The 26,905-nt window shown below is 38.6% G+C and overlaps 1 protein-coding gene across 2 annotated transcripts; it reads right to left on the bottom strand.

The window, feature by feature from the left end:
* Positions 1-1,614: 1,614 nt before the first annotated feature.
* Positions 1,615-8,191, bottom strand: LOC105933489 (probable G-protein coupled receptor 21). Of its 2 annotated transcripts, XM_012873063.3 has the most exons (3): positions 8,047-8,191; positions 7,116-7,922; positions 1,615-2,750 (listed from the first exon to the last, which is right to left on the bottom strand). In XM_012873063.3, exons 2-3 carry the CDS (start codon positions 7,915-7,917, stop codon positions 2,455-2,457), a joined length of 1,098 nt encoding a protein of 365 aa, XP_012728517.1. In that variant the 5' UTR covers positions 7,918-7,922; positions 8,047-8,191; the 3' UTR covers positions 1,615-2,454. The 2 variants fall into 2 exon arrangements, with proteins under 2 accessions (XP_012728517.1, XP_035985897.1); XM_036130004.1 differs by lacking the exon at positions 8,047-8,191 and having other exon boundaries at positions 7,116-7,976.
* Positions 8,192-26,905: the final 18,714 nt, after the last annotated feature.

The raw sequence follows: 26,905 nt of genomic DNA, 5'->3' as shown, positions 1-26,905 counted from the left end.
ACTTGACCGATAATGCATATTCAAATTGCTGTTGATGTCCCCTTTAAACCTCATTCATTGGAATGCAGTTTAAATTCATTATGTAAAGTGCAGAGCAACAATTACATATATGCGATGTTTCAGATTATTTTGAAACATTCTTTAATCAATGCTTGTGGCTCAACCTGTTATCTAACATTTCGCTGGTAGGTGTACATTAGCATAATTCAGTTCAGTACTATTCATCATTATTCAGAGTGTCATGACACCACAAACACACTCAATATAAAACTAAAGTTGCATTTGTTTCACATTTAATAATCGCAGAAGGGGAGCGGTGACCTAGTGGATAGAGCAGGACGATTGCTCCCTGGGAAGGCTTTAAGTTACCAGGTTTGAATCCCAAAAGCCTGCCACTCTGGGTCCCTGAGCAAGACTCTTAACCCCAGGACGCTCCCTGGACACTGCACAGTGACAGTACTTAGCTCCCTAACAGACGCAGAGGACAACTTTCATTGGATTGTATAGAAGTTGCAATGATAAAGGAGATTAGAAGTGAGTATTCAGCTCTCATGTAGCAGCAGTTCGGTGTTCATTCAGGATTAGATACTACTCATCGGGGGTGAACAGGGTGTGTGTTGGTGGAAGAGCTCTTCAAAGATGTTGGAGCTCTGCTCATGAATGCAGCTTAAGTGAATGTCTCTCAAGTGTGATGGTAGTAGGTCATTGAGCTGTTTATATCGCTCTTTGCAGGCCTTATTCTGCACTTCAACACATCTGGAGTACCACAGTTGCATGTTCACAATGGGGCAGCATGAGAAAACAACGGACTGATTTGGGTACCATATTGATCATTCATGGTAACCAGACATTTGGTCTTTTATTCTTAGCCTTTTACATGCACACCTCAAACTAGAAAACATGTTTTCAGAGGCTTGTTACCAGGCCTCAGCTCTGCAGAAGCCTGCTAATGAGCTATTCATCTGAGTCCAGTGTGTTTGAGAATGGATGCATCTAAAAGTTACAGGATAATAGTTTTTTGATGACTATAGTGGGGCACCCCTGATCAACAGTTTGTACTAAAACATACCTTGTGTTAGCATTGGTCCTATTAAAATCTGGATCGTACAATGCAACACACACAAAGAAAAAAAAATCAGTTGCTCTGAGGTTTGGATTACAAGAGGTATGCCAATAAATTAGAATAATTCGAGCACAAAACATTACTAAGAGCAAAATGTAAATCTGAAGTAAACTAAACTCATTTAATCATACGTCTGTAGGCTTTAATAAAAAACGCTTACATAAAATGCTGAGGTTGGCATACAACCCAAATACAAGCAACTTGTCATAGTATTTGTCTGCAAGACACTGCCACAATGATATGATGGGTTGTTTATAGTGCATGCCAAATGCTCATTAAATAAAACTACATCGGTCAATTCACACACATAATCCAAGGCATCATACTTTATTTTTGCACATTCTTAAACCAATATTTTCTTTATATTACCAGTGTACAAGCAAATTAGAAAATATATGAAAGTAATCATTTCTTTCATTATTTTTTCACCTGATTTTCACTGATTGTTATACCAAGCAGAAGTTTAAATAAACGTATACAAATTTTCAACTCAAAAATTAACCATCATGACAAAACTTTATTCAAAGACAAAAACACACAAAGCTGCAATTCCTCCATCTAGATGTATTATGTAGATTCTGCGCCCAAAATCATCCAAATACAAGTTGTCTCCTACCGGCACGAACGTGGTGACCTTTCTGTGGTCCAGGCGCTTAATTACTTTTCTCCTTGCATGCACCGAAATGCTGTGACTTAAAGGTTAACTTCTCTTAGCTGGTATATGTCAAATAGTTTGAAACGGATAAAGGTTGATAGCCTCAGTAGTTCAAAGTGTTTGAAATCTGCTGGCAGCGTTCACAAAGATCTTCACATGAGAAGGGGCCTAAATATCAATTTCTTCTGATGAGCTAAATGACAAATATGGACCGATCGAAATGTGCTGTGATAAGTTACAGGTTGACGCATTAAAAAGAGGTGTGTGCAGAATAATGACAGGCATACCTGTAGCACAGACAAACTTGATGGCTAGCTATAAAAGAACTAAAAAGGTGGTTTAAGAGGCCATCTTGGATTATAAATCAAATCATGGCAATGGTACATCTTTGAGAAAAATAACCTCATCCAAATCAGTTATAAATGGAGCATTTGCCCCTTTCAGCTGAATGCTGTTTTCAGTTGGAAATAACATGTATAAAAACAATACAGTTTACGCTGGTGCTGATTTTCCTTTTCCCCCTGAAATGTCACCGTCAGAATCGTTCAGAATTTCAAACCATTTGCAGTGCAGTGCTTTAGTTTGTTAAAACACCAATAACTGAGCAATGACTTTAAAATTATGCAGGTCACTGACCACGTCCTTAGCTGCACTTTTTTTTCTGGGGTCAGAGGTCTTAAGCCAAGCTCAGCAAGGTGCAGGTGGAGGACACGCTGGAGGAGCGCTCATGGACCATGTTGTTATTGCCGAAGATTCCTGAGATGGACTGCGCCGATGAAGTGGTGCTCCACCCAAAGGTGTCTGCCAGTTCAGGACAGAGGGCCAGAGCCAGCCTCTGCAGAATAAGGTAGAACTTCCTGCGAAAGTTTTTGTTTATCCAGAAGTAGAAGATGCAGTTGAGGAAACCATTGGAGGTCGGGAGCCACACCACGACGAACTCGACCCACTCTGGTACGCTACTCCCCGAGACTGCTGTGGGTCAGGAAATGTTAAACAAAAGGAATCAGTCTGATGACAGAAATTACACAGGTGCACAGTTTGCAAATAAAGCTACTACCTTTTTTGATCATATATAGCCAGTGGCATTTTTTTGGATATGGGAAATATGTCTCACTGCCCATGATGGCATCTCTTCAGGAGCGGCGTGACTTTATGCACTGCAAGAAAATATGGCTATTCATTGTGGCCAGCTAATTATGTATGAGGTATCTAATTTGACTCTCTCTAAAGTAAAATTATATTTCCCATCCCCCCCCCGCACTGTATTTGATCATAATTTGAAACCTGTATTGAGATTCTTTGCACACTTAATTAGTGGTAACAGCAAAAGAAAAAAATTGTATGCAGATTTGGCATTGGGGTAGCTTATAACTTAAAAATAAAAAACAACATATAGACAGGTCATATGTGGACAAATTTTACACAAATTACAAATTTATGGCTGGCAAGTCGGTGGTTTAAATAGAGGGACTCGTCCAGGCCACCTTTCATGCAAGAACTACATGATTTGATTTACATATCTAATGAGTTAAGACCCTCATTTTGCAACTGTCTAGAGGGCAATACATTTTATTTATTTTCTACAGGTTGTTCAGAGTTTGTCTTTGGAATTTTTTTTCAATCAATCCCTTGTACTGGCAGGGTGGTAAACATTTTGCCTGGACACAGTTAATATATTAACTTAGGTTTGGATGCAAGGTCACGCCTCTACCCCACCTCGCATAAATGAAACTAGCAGTTCATTTATACTCAGTTCACCTAACCTCAGTCTGTCACATTCTCACAACCACACCCTCCCCTCAATCATATTGTTACCTCGTCTTCCTTCCTGTCATCCTCATCCCTCACTTTCATTCATCCCATCATCCTCATCCTTCTCCTTCCCTTCCCTTCGTGCCATCCTCCTCATCCTTATTTCCTCATCCTCTTCTCTTTGGTGTTGGGGGGGGGGGGGCTTATTGGGGTTGGGAATAAGCCATTTCCTGAAGACTGCACCCCCACGTTGAGTTCTATCTTAAGCAAGTCTCCCCAGATGATCCAATCCCATCTTCTTGTTAATCCATCTCCTTCCTTTAATACATCTTTAATCTCATATCTTTATGGCGTTATCAGTGTGTCTTATTTTAAGGCATTAAAGCAAAATCTTAAAACCACGTACTAAATAAAATCCAGCCAAGACGCGACAAAGCCTTTGAAAGATGCATCATCCTTCAGCTGATCATCTACCATATGCCAATGTTTTAGTTTTACTCCACAAATATATTTTTCAGAGCAGTAATTGTAACCAGCTTTAACCCTCATTGCAACTTTTGTACATTCCAGTGAAATTTGTCCTCTGCCTTTAACCCATCCCATAGGGAGCAGTAAGGTGGAGCAATCTGGGGAGCAATCTGGACTTAAGAGTCTTGGTCAGTGATAAGACCTAGAGTGGCAGGCTGTAGGATTCGAACCAGGGAACTTGCAGCCTTCCCAGGACACAGGAGCCCTGCTCTAACCACTAGGCCACCACTCCCCTGGTACCCACCAATACATTTTCTAGATGGAACAATGACAGTTTAAACAAGCAGGTTGTTGTAACGCCCATCCCTTATGTCTAGAAATCCAGTTTTATGTTCCAATTTATTCAAACCTCTTATCTGTAATCAGTGGCAAAACACTTATTTGCTGGACCACAAATCAGCATCACTGTTGCTTTATTTTTCTTTCCATTTCACCACCTATTATTTCTGATAGTCATGATGTTATATCTAAACCACCAGGTAACAAGAAACGATTCAAACAAGGTTGGTAATAGAAATGTGATGTTTAAAAATGAGCCTTTGGTATTCAAACTAACCAAATACGATTCCAAAGAAAATTTGTCACAACTAAATCAGTTTTCTGTTGGATACCACAAGCCAGCATTCAACATCAAATACCCTGGACATTACTAGATACACAAAGGGCTTGATATCTAATAATATGAAGCAGTACAAACATTTTGGAAAGGTGTAGCCCAAATCAGAGCTGAATCTGATAAACAATCCTTGCAGAAACTAAAGAACAAGTGAGACATATTTAATTTTTCAGGCATACAGATAAGAAAACGAAAGCTCCTCTGCCCAGATTTTTGTTTATTTATATTTAGGATGTATAATATCTATATTTTAAACACATATGATGCCTCACCCGTGTCTGGTAATCAAACTGGCTGTGAATAATTTATAGCTTTTACAGTAAATTAGCTCATGATCAAGTAGCTGAGACTTAGTGGAACCAAGTAAAGTGCATTACTGTGAGGCTCATGAGCGTTTTGACGAGTGCACACTTGTAGTTTAAATTAAGACTCTTGGCTTCACTTTGCATGGATTTTCATCTGTGTCTGTTGGATTAGAGGCACATTTGAAAAAAAAAAAAAAAAGGAGGGGGGGGGGTCTTTACTTCTAAATATATTCAGCCACAACTCCACTTTAACACTGATTACTCCAAGACAGCCCATGATCAGGGCAAATTAGAAAGAGTCAAAAAAGTCTGAGTCATAGCTGGCCTTAAAAAGTACATTCATGCCCATGATTACATGAATAACTCTGACAGCTATTCCTCCCACAACTTTGGCACAAACTGACAGATTTGATGGGGGGAATGACGACAAGATGCTTCATTTTGAAAGACAGATGTCTTACTCACTTTAAAACAACAAAACTTTAAATATTTTCAAATATAAAGTTGATATATACAGAAAGCATATATAGATATTTTTAATATTATGGCTCTTTAGTTCTAGGATCAACATCAGATTCTAGTGATGCAAATAAGTGTTACAAGAGATTTGTTTTTACCGTTTTACATCAGTCAACACAAGAAGCAGGTCTAATATTAGAATATTTGATACGTGCAATGAATTTCTTCAGTCGTCACTGTGACATACAGCAACAGCAATCCTGTTAGAAGAGTCACTGATGCAGCAGTAATAACTCACACACAGGTGCAACTCAATAAATTAGAATATAATCAGTTATTTCACTAATTCAATTCAAAATGTGAAACTCATTCATTTCAAACAGAGCAGTGTATTTCAGGTTGTTCCTTTATATAGATTTTACCGACCGTGGATTCCAGCTAAGGAAAACTCAAGACTCAATTTGTCTGAAAATTAGAATATTACATAAGGAGATTTCAAATCAAATGTCATGGCAATGATTTGACCTACACTACCATAGAGAAGGGTAGGCAGAGAGTCATGGAAAGTTAAGCAGAAGGTAAAAGTGCTGTAGAAAAAGTGTACAAGCAACAGCGATCACTGCAGCCTTGAGAAGATTTTCAAGCAAAGCCAAATTCAAGAAATTGAGGAAGATTCTCAAGGTGTGGAATGCGGCTGAAATTGGCACTTCAAAAGCCACCGCACAAGGATGTATCCATAACCTTGGCAGTCACAGTTGTATTCCACTCCTGAAACATAGATATCAGACACATCCTTCCTATAAGAAGAAAAATTAGTGGACTGTTGCCCAGTGAGCCAAAGTTCTCTTTTTTGAATAAAGTAAATGTTGCATTTGAGGGATGAAGTGGCACACAGAATCCAAGCTGCTTGGGGTCTAATGTCATGTTTCCACAGAGCTGCTCCACTGACTTTTTTATTTCATCTTTCAGCTGCATTCAACACCTACTGAGTCTGCTAAAAATACCAGAAAGTGGCCATGACAGCTAACTGGCCTGACCAAAACCCTAGTAGACCATGTATGGTGAAGATATGACGCACCAGACCAGACCCAACTGCAGATATGTTACAAGCCTCTATTAGAGCAACCTGGGCTTCCACAAAAACTCAGCAGATTTACAGGCTGACCACATCCATGCCGCACAGCACTGATGTTGTAATTTATGCAAAAGGAGCCCCCCACCAGGTATTGTGTGTACACATTCTGTGTTAAATAGACTGTTCCTTTTTTTTATTTTGGTCATTTACATTTTTTGGAGAAACTGCAATAAGTTTTGCTGTCCACCTGTAATCCATAGAGTATGCGTTTAACCTCTTGAATTAAATTACAGTAACAAATTTACTTTTTTAACAATGTTCTAATGTATTGCGATGTAAACCCACGCTCTAGTCCCCTAAAGAACTAAATAATCTGGACTGCTCCAACCTTGTTTGCGATCTTGAGATCACAATTAATGTATAGGGAGGTGAACTTTTGTAAAATGTGTTGAATAAAGTTAAAATAATCTCAAAATATACCGTACTCTATAAATTGTGACAGAACGTGTCTTAACCAAAAGCCACTGTTTGGTCCACAGGTTTAGACCAAAAAAGTTGGATAATATTTCCACGTTGCTGATCGGCTGTGATGTTTTGCTTACCATTGTAGATCATAGCCGCCATGCAGGGTGTCCAGCATGTGTAGTAGGCCGCCATCACAGGTACAAGCACTCTGGCAGCGACGTTGTGCCTGCTGCGCAGCGCACAGCCGTACCTGCGCAGTTTCAGCCTCTGCCTCTTGGCCGCGCACCACACCCGCAGGTTGGCATACGTCATGACCATAGAGCAGGGGAAAAATATCAAACAGGTCAAGCTTAAGGTGTAGGCGACGTTCGTGGAGTAGGACGGGTTGCAGACCAGCGACGCGTTGGAGAAGTGCACCTCGATGATGCCGTCCGGGAAGGTGATGGGCGAGAGCAAGACGAGAGGGAAGCACCAGGCGAAGGCGATCAGGAGCAGAGTCCGCTTTCTGGTCATGAGCGTGGAGTACTGCAGCGGGTAAAACACCGCGATGTACCTCTCCAGGCTGATGGTGGCCAGCGTGTACATGCAGGTGGAGTAGACGGTGGCGTTGCAAAAAGCCACCACATGACAGAGGGCATCCGGGCCCTCGCTGTAGTCCTTCAGCAGACTCACCCAGAGGTTCAGGGGCATGACCAGCAAGCCGAACGCGGAGTCTGCCGCGGTGAGGGACAGGAGGAAGTAGCGGGAGTTCCTTGACCAGCCAGCCACGGAGGAGGTGATGACCAGGAGCACTGCAATGTTGCCCAAAGTGATCATCACTCCCAGGACGATGATGATGCTTATTTTGACGGAGCGGTGGGTCAGCTCCTGCAGCCTCAGGTAGTCTGCGTCCGACAGGTTGGAGCGGTCAGAGGTGGAGAGGTTAAATGTTGCGTACATTATTCCTTATTTGAGTGGAAGGAAATCATAAGGGGTAAAAAAAAAAAGAAAAAAAAAAGAGTGTTGTCAGGTGAAGAAAAAGAAAACAAAAACATGTGAGCAAAGAGTGGGTACATTAGAGAGAGGCACCTGTAGGCTTTCTTTCTGTGCTGGGGCAAACTGTCAGGTTTGCACACCTGCTGCAATCAGTGGTGGGAGGTAACAGCCCGCTGCAACAGTCCGAGCTGCAAAATGCCTCGTCTGCAGCAGTTGATCATGGAAAATGTTTCACCCTTAGGTGTTCGGACGGGAAAAGCACTCGTTCACTGCAGCATCTTTATGCAGACCATACATTGTCTTCAAAAAACAGTACAATAAATAAATACAATTTCTGTAGCACAAATGATCTGACCTGATTTTAGTAAAATCTCCAAATCTGTGTGCGCTTGTTGGCAGGGCACACCATCAAGTTGTTGCCATCCTCACTGTCCACTGTGGGCAGACGGCCACAAAGGCATATTTCGCATTGTGAATTTAACAAAGGATGCAAAGAGATTCAGTGAGTTGAAACAGTTGTTTATGGACTTGTATGTTTTAGTCCTTCAGGCTCAGTTTGAGTTCTCTAAATTCTCTAAGGGCTAGATGAGAGAAATTGTTTTCATTTAACTACCTTGAATAAAGTTCCCACACCTTTTTTTAAGATTTTTTTTTTTGTACAGAAATATGAAGACCTAAATCATTTACATTACAAGCAGGATTTCATATGAAACTAAAATATCTTTTTGGGAATAGATATTGGAAACTTTGCCCCAATTTTACATACACTGGTTAGGAAGGTTTGTTTGTAGTCCCTCTTTCCTCTGCTGAGCAAGGACTGGGATATTTTTGTAACAGCCCGTAGCAAAATACCAGGAAATGGCTTGACAAGAATCATTTACTAATGATACCGATAGGCCTCTTTATTAAGAGCCATGGATAATTGGTATGATTTCCTAGGTGAAAAGGCTGTATTTTACCCACACATCATTAAATATTTTTTCTATCGTTTATTCAGGCAGCATCTTGTCGGTGGGGTTGAGATTTTTCTCTCGGAGACATTCACACAGGCTTTGTTTTTAAGAAGATTAGACTTTGTTTTAGTTTACTCTAAATAAAAGGGACCTTTTACAGAGATTAGTCAGACAAAAATGCTTCAATGTGTTGCTTTCATTCCCAAAAAACACTAAGGCACAAAAAAGGAGGATAATGGATGCTTCAACAATGTTGGCTTTTAACACAGTTGTGTCTGGAAAATAAAAGACTAACTGTTTGTACCTTGAAAGGGAAGAGCTTGTGCTTTTTGCTGGAAATGAAATTTTATCTACCCAGTAGTTTGTGTTTTTATTTGTTTTATTTTTCTGTCAGCCATCAACTGCAGATGCAGTTGATGGCTGACAGAGAACAGCTTTTAACATTGTCGGTTTTGCGTAAATGGTGCAATCTGCAGTTTGTTTTTGTTTGGAATAAACACTGTTGTCTGGGCAAAACATTTGACACACGTTTAACCAGATGATAGAAATGTAATTTATCAATATTTATGTCTACAGAGATGTGCAAATTGCCCATGCCCTACAACCTCTCAGACTTCAAACTATTGATAACCAGTTAGATGGTTGCCATTCTCACTGTCTTAAGAACATGCCTCAGTCATTTTCATTTTAAGAGTCGCTTGAATGTATGTCTCTCACATCAATTACCTTCATGTCATCTTTCACCCCACCCATAAATCTCCTCTTTGGTCCTCCTCTAGGCCTCCTGTCTGGCAGATCCAGCTTCAGCATCTTTCAAATTATGTGCTCATAATCCTTCCTTTGTACATGCCCAAACCATCTCAGTCTGGACTCTCTGGCTGTCCTCCTGATGTACCCATTACTGATCCTATCCCTACTTGTCACGTCCAAAGAGAACCTCCACATCTTAATTCCTTCTGCCTTCAGCTGTGCCTCCTGTCTCATCCTTAATGCCACTTTCTCTAAACCAGGGGTATCAAACATACGGCCCGCAGGCCGGATCCGGCCCGCCGAACAATTTAGTCCGGCCCGGTGGCTAAATGCATTATCATTATTAAAAAAAAAAAAAAAGAATTGTTGTCTTAATGCCAAAAAGAGCTCATCAGATTTGACTTTCACAAACGGAGCAGTACTGCTTTTGTCATAGTGCTCCGCTTGATTTATGAATGTGAATAGTTTTATTATGATTCATGTGGGGAATATCTCGAATGATATGGACACTACAATGGGAAAGTAGGAGAGAAAAGGAAGAACAAGAAGAAAAAAATGGTGAAAGAAAGAGGAGATAAAAGGAAGAGAATGATAAAACAATTATTGAAAAAAAAAAACATGTACTTCGTTTAATTGAAAATATGCAGTTCCTATATTGTCCACGAGGGGCGCTGTGTTTTAATTAGCAGATTAAGCTTCAGGTGTGGAAAAATTTTAATCATTTCTTAATTTGTATCTGTTTAATGTATTTTGTCATGTAGGACAGTGTTTTTAAGTTCCAAAAAATGTGAATGTTTTTCAACATTGTACAATCACTGTGATCAGTTCTTATGCATAATGCACAAGTAAATGATTAACTGAGTCAAAAGTATTGTTGAAATTGCACATACTTTTCTTAAAAACGCTGAGGTTATTCATAATATATTGTGTAAAAGTTAAATTAATTTAACATAAAAATCAACAACAAGCCCACATTTATTAGTTCTATTTAATCTTGCAATGAGTTTACACGTCTGACCCTTGAGATCAGATTAAGTTGTATGCGGCCCCTAAACCAAAATGAGTTTGACACCCCTGCTCTAAACTATACAACATTTGCAGGTCTCACCACTGTTTTGTGCACCTGTCCTTTCATTCTCGCTTATACCTTTTTATCTCACAACACACCTGACACTATTCTCCACTATTTCCAACCTGATTGGACACATGTCTTTGTGTGTTTTCCACAGTCACCGTTGCTCTGAACTGTTAACCCTAAGTATTTAAAATTCTCCACCTTATTTATCGCTGCTCCATGTAACCTCACAGCTCCACTTGGGTCCCTCTCATTCACACACATGTATTCTGTCTTGCTACGGCTAACCTTCCTTCCTCTCCTTTCCAGGGCAAACCTCCATCTTTCTAGGTTTTCCTCCACCTGCTCCCTGCTCTCACCACAGATCACGATGTCATCTGCAAACATCCTAGTCCATGGAGATTCTTCCCTAACCTCATTTAACAACCTTTCCATCACCAACCACTACCTTGCAGTCAATGAGCTCTTTCACAATATGTAATCCACCTCTGTGCTCCTACCTGTGTAAGTCACCCTGTGTTCCTGGCTCTTCTGAATGAAAGTATTCACTACAGCCATTCCCATCCTCTTTGCAAAGTCTACCACCATCTGTCCTTTTGTATTCATATTCTGGATATCGAACTGGTTCATCCCTTCCTCGTCATGGCTCCAACGTGTCCATTGAAATCTGAACCAATCACTACTCTCTGACCTCTGGAGGTATTCTACGCTCATCCACACCATTGTAGAGCAGCTTGAATCATACTCCTAAGCTTCTGGTATTGCTACCTTTCCACTTGGTTTCCTGAACACACAGTGTGTAAACCTTCCTCCTCTGCATCATGTCTGCCAACTCTAACTTTTCTTGTCATAGTCCATTCAAAGTCCCTACTCTCCATCCTAGAAACTTTCATTTCCCTCTTCTCTTTCTCAGCCTATGGCTTCCTCCCCTTCTTCAATTCAATTCAGTCCAATCCAATCCAATTATGTGCTGATCCACAGTAGCCCAATTTCCACTACCCTGTCATTGTTAACCAATACAGTATAGAGATCATGTTGTTGACTTCGATGGTAAATGTGGCCAAAGTTTTATGCTGGATGACCTTCAGCATTCATCTGGGCTTGAGACTGGCACAAAAAAGACACAGGAAGCTGTGTCCCCTTTAAGTCTACAATTGGCATTTAATTTTTAATTTTTAATTTTGAAGATTGATATAAGATAATAATACAAAGGAAAAAAAAACTAATTCAGGCAGAATGTTGTTGTTTTTTCCCAATGGTCAAAGATTTCTAAATAAAACTTTTGAAAGCAATCCTGACAGTAGGCAATATGTATTTGTTAGAACAGGGCACCATATTTACAGCGACAATATGTATTGTTTACTAAAAGTTAAAATGTGCATATTCCTCTTTCAGAGAAGCAACTTAAGGTGGGTAGAGTATCCAGATATTGTACTCAATGAATAGCAGAGTTACAGTGCAGTTTAACTACAGTACACCTGGAGGTAGTATTTTTTTAATAATTAAATGTAATTGTATAAATTTGGTACAATAAAAGTAAGGTAGAGAGTCATGTGGGGGTAAAGTGTTGCTAGTATACAGTAATATGGCCACAATGGCCATATTCTTGTTTTTGAACTGTGTAACTCTGATGTTTGGAGAGCCTATTCAGCTTAACCACATTTAACTTTAAATTGTCAAGACGCCAGGCACATGGGGAAATGGTGTTTTACTTAAAAATAAAAATGTGGACATTTGAATCCATCCATCCATTCAAACTGATTCTTGCAGGTTCATAGTGGTTGATCTTTGTCTATCTCCAGCTGTCTTTGGATGAGAAGCGGCATACACACTGAAATAGTCTCCAGTACACCACAGATAGATAGAGGATAAACAACTATGCATACACACACTCAGACCTAAAGGGAAATCAGACAGACCAGTTAGCCTAACTGTCTTGTTTTTACCTCTATTGTAGAAGTAATTTGAGAGAACCCATGCATTCACAGGCAGAATATGCAAACTCCGTGTAGAAAGACCCCAAAATTTAAATGCAAGACAACAGATTTAACTATTAATTATAATTAGATGTGTGTTTGTCTTCCTGTTAAAAGTGTAAACTAAAGCCAATAGAAACTTTCAAGAGCAACAAGATTTAATTCTTCTCCAAAGGGTCCAACAGAAATCAGCCTGATGGTCTAATGTCTCACAACCAACCATACTTCTATTTCTGCAATCAAACACCACCAGTGTTTTGTGTCTGCAGTGCTGAAAGGCAGCTGCTAACTCCTCCTTCATAAAGACTTCATAGCTTGAGGGCAAAGGAAAAGAGCAGGTAAGATTGTTGCTGACCTTTCCCAAACATCTGTTCAGATAGAGTTCTCTTTGGGACTGAATACATCAATAAAGTATTTGCAGTCTTAGTTCTTGATCCTTAGAGACAAAAGTTGATGATGATGTTTATTGAAGCAGTACTCGTGGAAATTAATAACAATGAACGCGTGGTATTCAGGGAATTAGAGCAAAGTTGTATTGTTTTCTGATGAAACCGTTTGCATGTAAAGGAATAGTTCAGATTTTTTTAAAATGGGGTTCATATCACAATCAGGTGTTTGAATCGATTTTCTTTTGTGTTTGTATTTTGACTATTTCTTTGCTGTTAGGTTTCCCAGGTCGTGCTTTCTTTCGTTATTTCATTATGCTTATTATTCTTAGGACATTTTGGGTTTCTTTATGTTTTTTTTCCATTTATATTTTCAAGCTGCATCCATTTTAGTTCATTCTATGTATATTTGGTAATATTTCCAGATAAATGAATTCCTTCTGCTTCTCTTTGGTTTCTGTTCATTACACCCTCACCTCAGCTCCACTGTTCTCATTAGTTCAGCCATTCCTCATTTCCACCTGCTTAGCTCTCCTTTTGCCTGCCATTTCTTCTCAGTATATATTATTATTAGTAGTAGTATATACTCTCCCTGGTTGTACTTTTTCCCCCCACTAGTTTCATCTCTTTGACTCCAGTGGATTGAGGCCTCAAAGAGGGCCTTGTTGGAGCTGTGCCCTACATCACAGCGTAATGTAGTGCATAAAGGAGCGCAAAAGCATATGAACAACATTAAGAGTTATCTGAAAGTGTTAAATGAATGTGGAGATAAAGTTCCACATTTTGTCTCGCAATATTTGGACAACCTGCCCCCTGTGAGTTTCACTAATCTGGATGTGTGTGGAAGATAGCTCAACTACAGTGGACATCGGTGCCATGAGGAGTGCACTAAGACTCCAGGTGGATGTGTGCACGGATCTCCGTGTGATTGCAACGGATGTGATCCGGCGTGGGGGGGGATCAGTTTCTACAACATGCACCAAAGGGGAAGAAGTGACCATGGCACTCGCCTCGGTTGGCAACGGGGATCCCCAAAATGGAGTACTGTTGTTAAAAGGGAAAGTGGCAGCTTGAACGTAGAACTGAAGTGCGCCCCAACCACATCAGGCGTGAAGAAAATGGGAAAAGTTTGCTGATTGTGGACACAGGCACGGTGAGCCACATTAAGACTGTGACAACTAAACGGGTGAGTGTTTTTGCCTCTAAAGTCCAGCTCAATTTACGGAAGCGGCAGCTTTTAGTGGCACTTCCGGTGGGAACTTCACTGGTATGCAGCTGCAACGAAGGTGGCAGGCCAGCTGCCACGGCCGCTGTCACACTGCTGTTGCTGTTTTTGGACAAATGATTTGTTATAGAAGCCTGAATTAATAACCACCCAGGAACCATCTAAAGCAGGGGTCACTAACATGGCGCCCGTAGGCACAAGGACCACATGTGGTGCCCTCAAGCCTGTTCTAAAAGTAGAACAACCCTCCAGTGAGCTGCATCTAAAATTTTATTTTAGTCTGTTGCTCTACTTTTTGCCTTTTATATAGATTTTAAACTGACAATATCTAAAAAAAAAAAAAAAAAAAAAAAGGTAAAAAAAGAGCATTACCAATGTGTTTATTGGTGAGCTGTTCTAGTTCAAAGGTCAACACTGGTAGCCTTTCGTGTGGCACTGCACCGATGAAATAGCTCTCAGTTTCAAAAAGATATACAGTCAACTTATATTTTGGGTGTAACACTTTTAATGATATGGGGCTGGGGAGAGAGGATGGAATGGTAATTCTCTGGAATAAAAAACTTGACTCCTGTGTCGGTGTCATCAGACTAGATGCAGACTGGTGTATTGCAACACATTTAATACAGAATGAAAAGGAATATCATCCTAAATATGTATACCCCGTATGAGTCTCATCAGAATGAAACAAAATTGTTTTAATAAACTTTTATTAACTATTTTTTTCCAGGAAAACAAATGTTCTAATGTGTTTATTATTGGTGATATGGATGCAGATGTTACAGATAGTAAATAGATTTTTGCAAGGCATTTGAATCAGTTTTGTGAGGATAATGAGCTCATATATTCTAGTAAAACTCTTTTTGCCGCCTGATAGCTTTACAAATGTTTGCAAGGCGTGGCATACAACCTCCTGGCTGGACCACTGCAGTGCTACAGCAGATGCTCAAGCATCATTAGAAGAAATGAAAATTCATAATGAGCTTGCAACTGCTGACCACATTCCATTTGGGATGCAAATAAACTGTCTTTTTTTTTTACCCTTAATGGAAAATTTATAGTGGTTCATCTTATATTGATTGGAGTTGTATTTCAAGAGAGGATATACCCTTCTATTCTACCACAACAGATGAGCTATTGGGAAATATCTCAATACCAAAGGAGGCAGCAATGTGTAGAGATGGTAATTGTAAAAACCCCAAGCACAGGGCTGTCATATCTATGTATGATGATATTGTGTTGGGTGAGTCAGGTAAACCCCTCCAGAGATTAAAAGCTAAAAAGAGAGTATGGCCTGGTTGGAATCACCATGTGGCTGTTTTTTAGACCAAGCCTCAGGAGACAATTAAAGAATTGATCCGGACAGGAAGGCCTAGACACGGGTCTGTCTTTGAACGAAAGAGAGTTGCTAATGCTCTATTTAGGAATGCTGTGTGATACATTAGTAAAAATGATGTGCAATGAGAGCAGGCTGCATGGCCAGGAAACTTTTTTGCAACAATTTACATGTTTTTTGGCAAGATGTGGAAGGTTTGACATCCAGAAAAACATCCTTGCCTTGTGTGATTGAGAACATTTTGGAGCTATGGATGCAGCACTACAGTAGACTGTTTAATTGTGTCCCAAGTGAATTTCACTTTGAAGATAATGTTGACAATGTAGAGGTGATTACAACACGTAATGTATTTAAGGCAATCACAGATCTCTCGAGCAACAAAACCTCAGGGCTGGATGGTATTTCAGCTGAGCATCTGAAATTTGTAAGCATTAAGTTAGCTCCTCTGTTTTCTATCTGTTTCACTGCATTTCTAGTGCATGTTTTTTTTTTTTTTTTTTTAATATACCAGATTTGATGTTATCTGTTTTGTTAGTTCCTGCTATTTAAAACAAGTCTGGGAAGGTTGGCAGTGTGGACAATTATAGACTGATAGCCCTGGCCAGTATAGCATCCAAATTAGTTGAAGCAATTATTTTGGGTAGGATCTCTAAATGTATGAAATCTACAGATAACCAGTTTAGGATTGAGGCCAAGTTAGGCATGCCCTTAAAGAGTTAATTGTAAAATATAGTAAACAAAATGTATCTGTTTTTATGTGTGTGTTTTTAGATGCAACCAAAGCCTTTTACAGGGTAAATCATCAAACGCTATTTACAAAACTAACCCAGACCACATAGTTGGTAACCAACAAAGAGCTTGCAGAAAGATCCTAGACTGGGATTCAAACCCAGGACCTTCGTGCTGCAAGGCAACAGTGCTACCATCTGTACCACTGTACAGCCCCTGAAAGCACACAGAAAAATAGAAAATGTTTAAATAAAAGCAAGTAATGCAAAATTGGAGAGTAGTAGGTTTAACAGAGTGAGGGAAAGTGAACATTATGGCCTATAGCGGCATCTCTACAGAAATAGTTCAGGATAACCTAAGCCATTCTAACTATAAGCTTTATAAAAAAAATAAAAAAAAAAGATTTTAAACCAGTCTTAAAAGTAGACAGGGTGTCTCGTAGTTGGTTCCACAGGAGAGGAGCCTGAAGAGTAGAGTCTACTTTTAGAGACTATAGGAACCACCAATTGACCTGCAGTCTGCTCTGTGAGAAACATATGGAGCAGTCAGGTCTCTACAGAGCCCCTAAAAGGACATTGAAGCGAAAAAAAGTACTTTCTGGTGCGCACCAGAAAGTACTTTTTTTTTAATTATTATTATTTCCCTTCAATTTTCCTTTAGGGGCTCCATAGATCTCTGATGCATGATGGAGCTTGATTATGTGAGAAGAAGAATTTTAAATTATAAATTTAACAGGGAGCCAATGAAGGGAAGCTAAAATTGGAGAAATATGATCTCTGTTTTTAATTTTAATCAGATCTGTTGCTGTAGTGTTTTGGATCAGATGAAGACTTTGAACTAAATTTTATGAATATAAGATTTAAATGGCATATCCTGCACCGAGGCTTTCTACTTTATTGCCGGTGTCCAATTTAATGCCATCTAGACTAAGTGATAGACTAAGCAGTTCCTTTTTCAAAGACTCCTTTCTTCTTTCTTTATAGCAGGAGTTATTTCTCATTGTGTATATGTACAGCCTTATGTAGAAGACAAATACAAAATCTAAAATATATTCTTTAAAGTCTAATGTAAAAATGAAAACTGTCTCATTAAAGTTTCAAGCTCTACAGAACAATCTCAAGATGTGCTATAATTAAAGCCATAAAATACACATTTCCATTGGTGTGGATGGATGGATGGATGGATGGATGGACAAGCTCTGAAGGGGAAGGCGGACTCATCATAATATTCTTAATTCTTTTAATCTCAAGCGGTGATAAAATGTTATATAAAGTCAAACTAAAGAGTTTAGCTCCTTAATAATCGGTAGATCTACTGTGATTTTCAGTCTATTGGCTTTCAAGAAAACAAAATGCAATAATAAGGCCTAATTCATTTGTGAATTGTACAGTTAAAACCCAAGTTTATTCATACTTGTAGGTTTACAGTAATCTTTACATTTTACCACCACCTGTTCATTTCACTGGAAATAATACAAACAGTTAAGGGTGAGCCAGCCAGAGCCCTGACCTGAATCTGATATAAAATCTGTAGAGGGAGCTAAAGATTAGGGTGATGGCAAGGAGGCTTTACAACCTCAAAGGTTTGGAGCACCACGCAAAATTTTGCTAAAATAACAGTGGAAACATGTAAAAAGCTGGTCAGCAATGATAAGGATTTAATTACTATAATGCCAATTGATTTATTTGCCTTTTGTTAGTAAGTGGGTATAAGTAATTTTCAACATGGTATTCAATGTTTTTGAATTGAAACAGATTTGTTTAAAAACTTTATACGCATTTTAAATTGTTTTGTTATATTTTTAAAGATGTCTGTCTAATTTGTTGTCAGAAACAAAATTCATCTTTGGAGGTGTACTTCTAAACCTGCATACTTATGAATAATTTGGGGTTAAACCGTTTTAACATCCACTTGTGAATGTTGTTAAATTATTGCAGCAATAGTTTCCAAAATCATACCTTCGTTTTAATTCCAGGATTTTTTTTTACCCAAAGGCAGTAAGAATAAAATGACAACAGTTATGCATGTAGCTCAAAACTTTCCTTAAATAATCAAACTTCTACTCCCCCCCCCCCCCCCCACACACACACACACACACTACCCACACCCCTGTCTCAACTGCTGAATTTCTGTTGTGTGTTCAGATGAGCATGCCCACAAAGACCCCAAAATTCATGTGTCCTCCATAGCAATGCTTTTAAATGTCACATTTCCACATTCCCTGATGGAATGATATGTTAACGAGGCTTGGCTCATTTTGCACGGTCCTGTAAATGTAGTTTGCTGAAACTAAATGTTTTACACGAGAAATGTAGAGGAGTGGGAGTGTAAAGTTTCATAAGAGAAAATCACTTTTAGTTGTTATCCCAAAACTCTTCCTTATACATGGAATAATTGAATACATGTTGTATTTTATCACATTTTTTTCCCTTCCCACTCACTTTTACATTTAATCAATTTTCTAACTTTCTAAACCCAAAACACAAAGAAAACATGTTCAGCCAGATATCTATAACAATGTAGCCGGAGTTCTTGCTCACTTTGCAAATAGCTATGAACAGCAATGTCATAAATGAGTACAATGTGATTTTTGTTTTTCTCTACAGCGCTTTGAGTGGTCAGTATGACTGGAAAAGCGTTATATAAGTTCAGTCCATTTACCATTTATCTTAAAAATCTTTTGGATAGGGATGTAGAAATGCATGTCCATTATAGAGTATATTCAAAACTCATAACAGAAAACGTTCAAATGATCCTGATTTTTAAATTAGAAAATGGGAAATCAGGGTAGATCACCACAGATTTATTCACTCTCTGCGCTGTTCATCTTAACGCTAGATCAGAACCTTATAAAATGTCAAAATGGTTTGTGTATTTAAAGCCAGTGAATTTTTTGTAATAAAAGGAGTACATTATGAAACATTTTCGTACCACAGTTCATTCAGCAAACCAAGCACTTCTTAAATGTGATGCAGCACTAATCCCGTGATGTTTTTATTCACCAGAGAGTGTGTGTGTTTTGTTTCTATGTTGGGTCTGCGTGAGTGGGTACGGACACCAAAGCCCAGCTTGCCCAAAGGTGCGTGTATAAATGTGGTTGATCCCGAGTGAACATGAGTGAGACGAAGAGAGAGGATGAATTCATACATGCTTGCAATTGAATATCCTGTGAGTGGGCGGCCTCCTCCTCTGGCCACCTACTGCGCAGCACTTCCTGATGTGGAGGAAGGTAGCCATCGATTTGATCTGTGCATGCATGCTTGTGTATGAGAGGGGCTGTGTGGGCAGTAATGCTATCTAATTCTACCAGCGAGAGATGATGCATGATGTTTAGGAGAGATAATGCAGCAGGGAGGGTTTGATGGGTGATTGCGTAAAAACGTGGACTTCAATGTTGACAGTATGTCAAAAAGATAATGAGACTCTTCTGCTGGAGACAAAACTCAACCTGACAGGTTCAAAGTAATGAATGTGGTATCTTTTTAAACAATGATATATATTTTTTATTCATTTACAGAATCAATGCTGAATTCAACTAGTTTCCAAACCTGTTGATGATGTTAGAAGGCTCTTCAGAAAAAAAAGACTTGTCAGGCATTGAGAGACAGACAGGCTAAATCCTGCTATAGTGGTGAGATTTACATTATCCCTTGTTGTTTTCATTCCTGGCACTTTCTATATCTCAGCAGATATTAAAAGTATTACCATTTGTTTGTCACTCTGCAATTTTAGAAACAACAAGCTGCAGCTCTTAATGTTACCCTGTCTACTTTTTCATAAAATTTCAGAGTGATTGTTAATGGATATAAAAATACAGCATTTGAATAGCAATTCAATGAGGGACAACTCTTACTTTTATTTACAGTGTCTAAAAGTCAAAGCAATATAAAAGATGATATATCTTAGGGCTTAAATTCTTTTATTTATTTTGCTCTCCTTTTTATGACACAAAAACTCAATTTACATCACACTGCAATGCAGTTGGTCAGTGCAATTAACTGATTTAAGAAAAAAAGAAAAAAGTTTGGAAAGATTATGTCTTGTGTCTGCATGTTTTGTGTAATTTGTGTGTATTCTGAGCCATTATCTGTCTCATTAAAAATGTCCTCGTGGTAACACATAATTATTATATATATATATATATATATATATATATATATATATATATATATATATATAGTATACAGGAAACTGTGTCTAACTCTGCTACAAAACATCATCTGTTGAGGCAGGAGAACATGATCATGTTCGCAAATCTCTGTGTGGTCTTTGAACTTATGCTTGGCCTAGCACCTCCTCTCCTCGAAGCACTTGTCATGCTGTTACAAGTGCTTCAAGGACCACCAGACCTACTGTGTAAAGGGATCTTTCTGTACCTTTCAGACAGAGCACATTCGGTCAGAACTCATTTCTAGTGAAAGCCTCTCATGTCTCGAATGAAATGCCAGAAAATATAAAAATGTATGAATCTTTTAAATATTTTTCCAATAACCAAAATTCATGGCCCCGGATAATCAGTAATGGAATTCTTATATCTGTTTTGCATTTTAATGTTTTGAACTGTATTGTAATTATTTGTCGCAATTATGTTTTATGGATTTTTATATTCTTTTTACGTATGCTACCTGATACCTCTTATTTCAACAGATGTATTCTGATTTTTAAATATAGGAGATAGAAGTATCTTGGAAGTATCTTGTTGAATGTGTTGTATTTGTATTTATTGTCTTTTATATGGTACTCTGAAGGACCATAGATGACAACTAGCCTTCAGCTAACATCAAGTCTACACTTGATGTTAGCTGTATTCTTACAAATTCCATACTGTTATTTTTGTCACTAAACAAAAAAGAAAACAAAATGGAAAAGCTTTGAAAAACTAAGTTTAGCCCATGATTAATAAGCTTATGGATGCAGCTTTAGCAGCAATATTTTAAAGTTGGCTTTTGCTGTTACTTTCTGTCACTTTTGGTTCACTTTTCTTGGCAACAGTGCTTCAATTCATCTATGGCTGCAGACATTTGTTTATTTAAAAATTCTTAAATTCCTACCAGAACATTACAATGAGGGCAAAGCCTGGACAATGAATGGACTGTTGCTGCACCTTAATTGTCTCCTTTTTCAGTCATTCTGTAACTGACCTGCGGCTGTGTTCGGGATCATTATCGTCTCGATGACTGAGTCTAGGCCATTTATAGCTTCACATTTAGAATCTAGAATGACAGCAAGGTGCCCAGGTCCAGCTGCTGCAAAATAAGCCCACTATAAAGCTTTAGTTTGGTATATAAGGTGTTTCTAAATATACTTTATGTTGTGTTTATCATGCATTCTGAACAAACATCTCTGCTTTGAACTTATCAGTCCAAAGGATATTGTTGCAGGGCTTGTACTGATAAAGAGAGAGAGAGAAAAAAAATATTTTAGTAATTCATAAATAAAATTTTAAATTTCAGATTTTGCATATGATTTTCTTTTGTTTTATTTTAGATCTTCATTTGTGAAGTGTGTTACTAATATTATTATTATTTTAACCTTTGGATGCTTTAAACAAGAGATAATTTATCCCTCTATTTAGAAATATCCTATCTAATTTTTCTTTGTAATTAAATTTCTGTAATATCACAAAAATAATGTTTAGATTGAGTTTAAAACTGAAAGTTAGATCACACTGCTCTCACAAATCTTAATAAAATATATCCACTCATCACTGATGGGTATATTCACTAATGTAATTCTGCCTAACCATAACGAAAAAGGTACCAATGATCTTCCTTATTTCCTGTTATTTCTTTTATCATTCAGTCCGCTCACTTTGTCAATTTGCTAAATTTCAACCAGGAGGTTAAAAGTGACACTACACTTACACCAGCAAGTTAAGTATCGCCTAAACAAGAAACAATGGAGACTATATGAAATGAACATGCTCGTCTTTCATCCTGCTAGATAATCCAGTTCACAGCTCAGCCCTCAGAAACCCTGGCAGTATTAGTCCACTTTAATCAAAGTGTCCTTTAAGAACTGTCTGCAGATATAACTGTGCCTTTTATCAGCTCGTTCCTGATGGATGTGCAGTGAAATGTTTGTTGTGTGACGTCACTCATGTGTGCGTCAAACCTTTTGATGCCGAGTGGCCTGCAGTGAATATCAATGAGTCCACTGAGTGAAAACTGTGCCTGAAAAGCCAGACTGTTACAATTACACCAATAATTGTCTCCTCTGCCTGACGCTTTCCCTAGCTCGGAAAAAGCTAAATTTACCAGCACCTTAACATGCCCGCAGTTAATACCAATGCAACAGCTTAACAGTTTTAGGCAATCAGACAGTCATCACCAAGCATTCATGTTTTCAGGATTACTCTACAGGGTTTTTCTGTTTCCTTCTGAATCACAGCCTTTAGGAACATGGTGAAACTGTTTCTAATGCGCGATTGGGAGTTAGTATTTCTGTGGAGGAACAGTCTCATACCAAAAGCAAAACTTAGAACTCAGGCAATAAAAAGAAAATAAAAAGAGACAAGCGGAAAATGGGGGGGGGGGGGGGGGGGGGGGCTGGCGCTATACTCTAAAAAAACAAAAATTGATCCCCCATTGCTATCGGTTGAATTCTCCATTGTATATTGCATATGTCCATTAGTGTTCCCTAAGACAACTTCAGCTTGTTCATAAAGCAGCGGCCCGTCTTTTAACCAACACCTCTTGATTACCCCAGTCCTATTCTCTTTGCACTGGCTCCCTGTTCATTTTAGAATTGATTTTGTAATCTTAATGTTCATTTTTAAAGCATTAAATGGACTAGCCCCCACCCTATTTATCAGAATATTTAAGTCTTCCTATACATGGGAGATCTTTGAGGTCATCAACATGCCTTCGATTAGCTGTCCCAAGAACTAGGTTAAAGCACTGGAGTGACCGGGCCTCCCTTTAGATCTTTGTTTAACTTCTGACCAGAGAAGCTTTAAGTCCAAGCTTAAGACTTATCTCTTTAGACAGGCTTTTAATACCATGTAGTGTTATGCCATCTCTTTATTTTATTGTTGTTCTTGTGTATTTCTTTTGTGTTTTAACCTTTACTGTAAAGTGCTTCAGTCACCTTAGTTTGTTGGTGCTAAGCACTATATAAATCAATCAATCAACCAACCAACCAATCAATCAATCAATCATATTATTCTTTGACTTTGGTCAGAGAGCAGTGAAATTATGGTGCTAGGGGAATGAAAACCAAGCAACATGTGGGCCTATAGTGGCAGAGGTAAAGATATACAGCTGACTGATGTGTTAGAAGGTGGCAACAATTTGGTACAGTCAACAACCTAGAAGAAGAAGGCAGAACATAAAATAAAGATAAGATAAAATAAGATAAGAAATACTTTTATTGTCACACAATGGGGAAATTCAGGCATGACAGTGGAAAAAACACATAGTCAGAGTTGCGCACTAGATTAGTTATATGAATAACAAGCTAATTTAAAGTTAAGATCGAAAACAGAAGAGAATGAACTTATCAGAAAGGCAAAATAGAAAATACTGCGCAATTATTGATAATACGGCATAGTCAGATAAAAGGAGGAAAGAGAGCAGCTGATTTACACAATGATGTGAGAAAAGTATGCTATATGCATCATTGCACAATCAAACACCTTGGAGTAGCTAAAGCGTGTGCAGATGGAAATTAGTATTCAAGAGGCAGTGTACATGATTCTTAATCAGATCAGAACCCTTGCAACCATTATCATGTTGTAAACACATTGATTCTGCGGTGAGCAGCAGAGCTTATGAAGTCTAACGGCAGCTGGGAGAAATTACCTGTGGAAGCGCTCCTTTGAGCATCTAGGATGCAGCAGTCTGTCACTACACGAGCTCTGCAGCTCTATGCAACAGCTCCATGAGCTGTTGCATAGAGCTCCTTTTGTCTCCCACCACCCGTACTAGGTCCAAGGGGCATCCCTGGACAGAGCTAACCCCCCTAATGAGTTTATCCAGCCGTTTCCTCTTAGCTACAGGTACAGATGAGAAAAAGAGGATTGAATAAAGAACACCACAGAATCTCCGTCTGGGGTTGGTTTCTTTTGCCCGATCTGCTACGCCGACGGGGCGGGGAAAGGTGTTCAGCTCAGCTGTTCTTCTACGCCGGGACAGCGGCAGGGCCGGATAAATACCTCGTTGCGTTAAACTTTTTTAATCCGTCATAATACACTGAAATCGGGGACATTTCTGGGGACAGCTTTTGCCAGGGCCAGGTCATCCAAAACGGGGACTGTCTCCGGAAATCGGGGACGTCTGGTCACCCTGTTCTAGACAGGGAAGTAAATAACACATTTTAAAGACCACTGAACAAAAATGTTCATCTTCCAAAGAAATGGCAAACAGCAGGCAGTGATGAGACGTCTTCAGACTTCATCCATGGGCTCAGATGGACTTTTGTTATTCATTACTTGAGAACTAGCCAGGGCTGTTTCAGGAACTCGTGAGATAGCCGCTCAAAAGATATTTCCAGCTGCTACCAACTCATAATGAGTAAGACCATAATTTTGTTTTAAAAGTTGCTAATGTGCCATTTATCGCTCAGTACAAAAAACACCAATGTACTGCGCACACATTTTTTTCTTGATTGCTAGAACATAGAGATGAAACTATGGGCTCCAACAAATGACAGCACAAGTTAATAAAAAAAAACAACTGATCTGCAATATGTTCAAAAATTTCATGATGCGCTGTCAGCAGCTGTCTTTAACAGAAGGCCTCTAACGCTCATTAGTGACATTATGAAGCACATCCCCCACGTCCTCCCGCCCCCTCAGTCTACATCGCCTCCTGTTCTGGATTCACTGCTGTTTATCTTTAAGTGAGCTGGGGGAGTCGCCTGCATTAGGATTTTCTAGGATTTTATCCACAGATGAAGCTTATTTACTATTCTGATATTGGTGCGTGGTCCATTCTCAGTGTGAAGGTAAAAAACAAAATAGAACGAGATGGGTTTCTTTTATCTAAATATTACAAAATAACACAGCTACCATTTAAACAGAATTACAAAAAAAGGCTGACAGAAAAGACATACACACTATGAACTTTTTGGCATTGTTCCCTTGGTTGACAAAATTTGCTTATTCAAAGCATCAACAAAACCAATCTCTCTGGTTACACAAAGACAAGGTACGCAATGTTTGTGTCGGTTCTGCTGAGAACAGCCTGCTCTGTGTTTGTTGAGTATTTCAGGCATTAAGTGATAGGCAAAGAGGACACACCAATATACAAAAAAATTAAAAAAACAGAAATATATTCTGTTGTACATCAAGTAGAATATCTTTCCAATTTTATACAAGTGAAGTACATTTTACCTGTTTTGTTTTATTTTATTTTATTTTTTGCAAAAAGAGTATGTCCAAGAAAGTGGATAAATATATTGTATGTAGAAGACTAAAGAAACTCAGAAACCAATAATTATGTACAATATCAAGAATGTTTATCAATGCCTTTCACTGCTTTCACATATTCATATAGATAATTTCAAATGTCAGTAGAAAACATTATATTTATATATAAAAACATGTAGCGCTGCTGTAGTATCTGTGTGCAGTGTCTCACAAACTCACATAAACACACATGCAAGCTTGTTGACAGTGACAACAGAACCCCTCGTGCGTTTAACTCTTTGTTCTAAAGGAAATTAGCAACTATAAGACAGCTTAGAAATTAAACCCATTTTTTACAGCGTAAAAAAAAAAAAAAAAGGAAAAATTGAAATCTTGCACAACTGAACAAAAAAACCAACAACCAAAACAGATGAACATAGCATAGCTCACGATGCAAACAAAAACACTCATGATGACAGGGCAATGAGTCCCGGCTGTCAATCAGCTAGCGAAGGTTTCCTGATGGGTTCTGAGGTTTCGTGTTACTGAATCTCTCTGAATACAGCACAGCTTCTGTGCAGCTTGAGGTTTCTATCAAGGATATGTCACAGCGAATCAATAAGCCAATCAGAGGCAGACTTTGAGCAATGCAATGGCCAAATTTTGAGATAACCTTTGACAGATTTTTAAAAATGACAAAGGTAAACAAACACTTTAAAATACTGGAATCGGGATCATAATGATAATAATGGACGACATCAAAGTTCTGAGCCTTTTGATCTTGTCATCCTGCAATCAATACCATATCACAAGACGTTATTATTATTAGTCCATCAGGTTTATCACCTTGTATCCCTAAAAAGATAATTAATCCAGTTGCCCTTTATTTTCTCTACTGTAGATTAAATCTGAACTTTAAAAAATGCACAGATATTGGAAATCCTTTACAGCAATACCTTTAGGGACAGTTTATCTGAAACTACACAGTGACAAGAGAATCAAATTACTCTCATAGATATTTATTTAAATTGCATGATGTAGAGAATGAAAGCCAAGGGAAAAGGAAACAGTTAACAGTTCATGGGCTTTGCAGTCTTTATCAATGCTCACTTTGCTCACTTTCTAGGTTAACTGAATATAAACACCATGAAAGCTAATTTTCTTTCCTCTATTTAC

Source organism: Fundulus heteroclitus, unplaced genomic scaffold (assembly GCF_011125445.2).
Source record: "Fundulus heteroclitus isolate FHET01 unplaced genomic scaffold, MU-UCD_Fhet_4.1 scaffold_277, whole genome shotgun sequence".
Classification (NCBI taxonomy): domain Eukaryota; kingdom Metazoa; phylum Chordata; class Actinopteri; order Cyprinodontiformes; family Fundulidae; genus Fundulus; species Fundulus heteroclitus.
The sequence above is the reverse complement of the archived record's forward strand: the minus strand, read 5'-3'. Positions and strand labels throughout refer to the sequence as shown.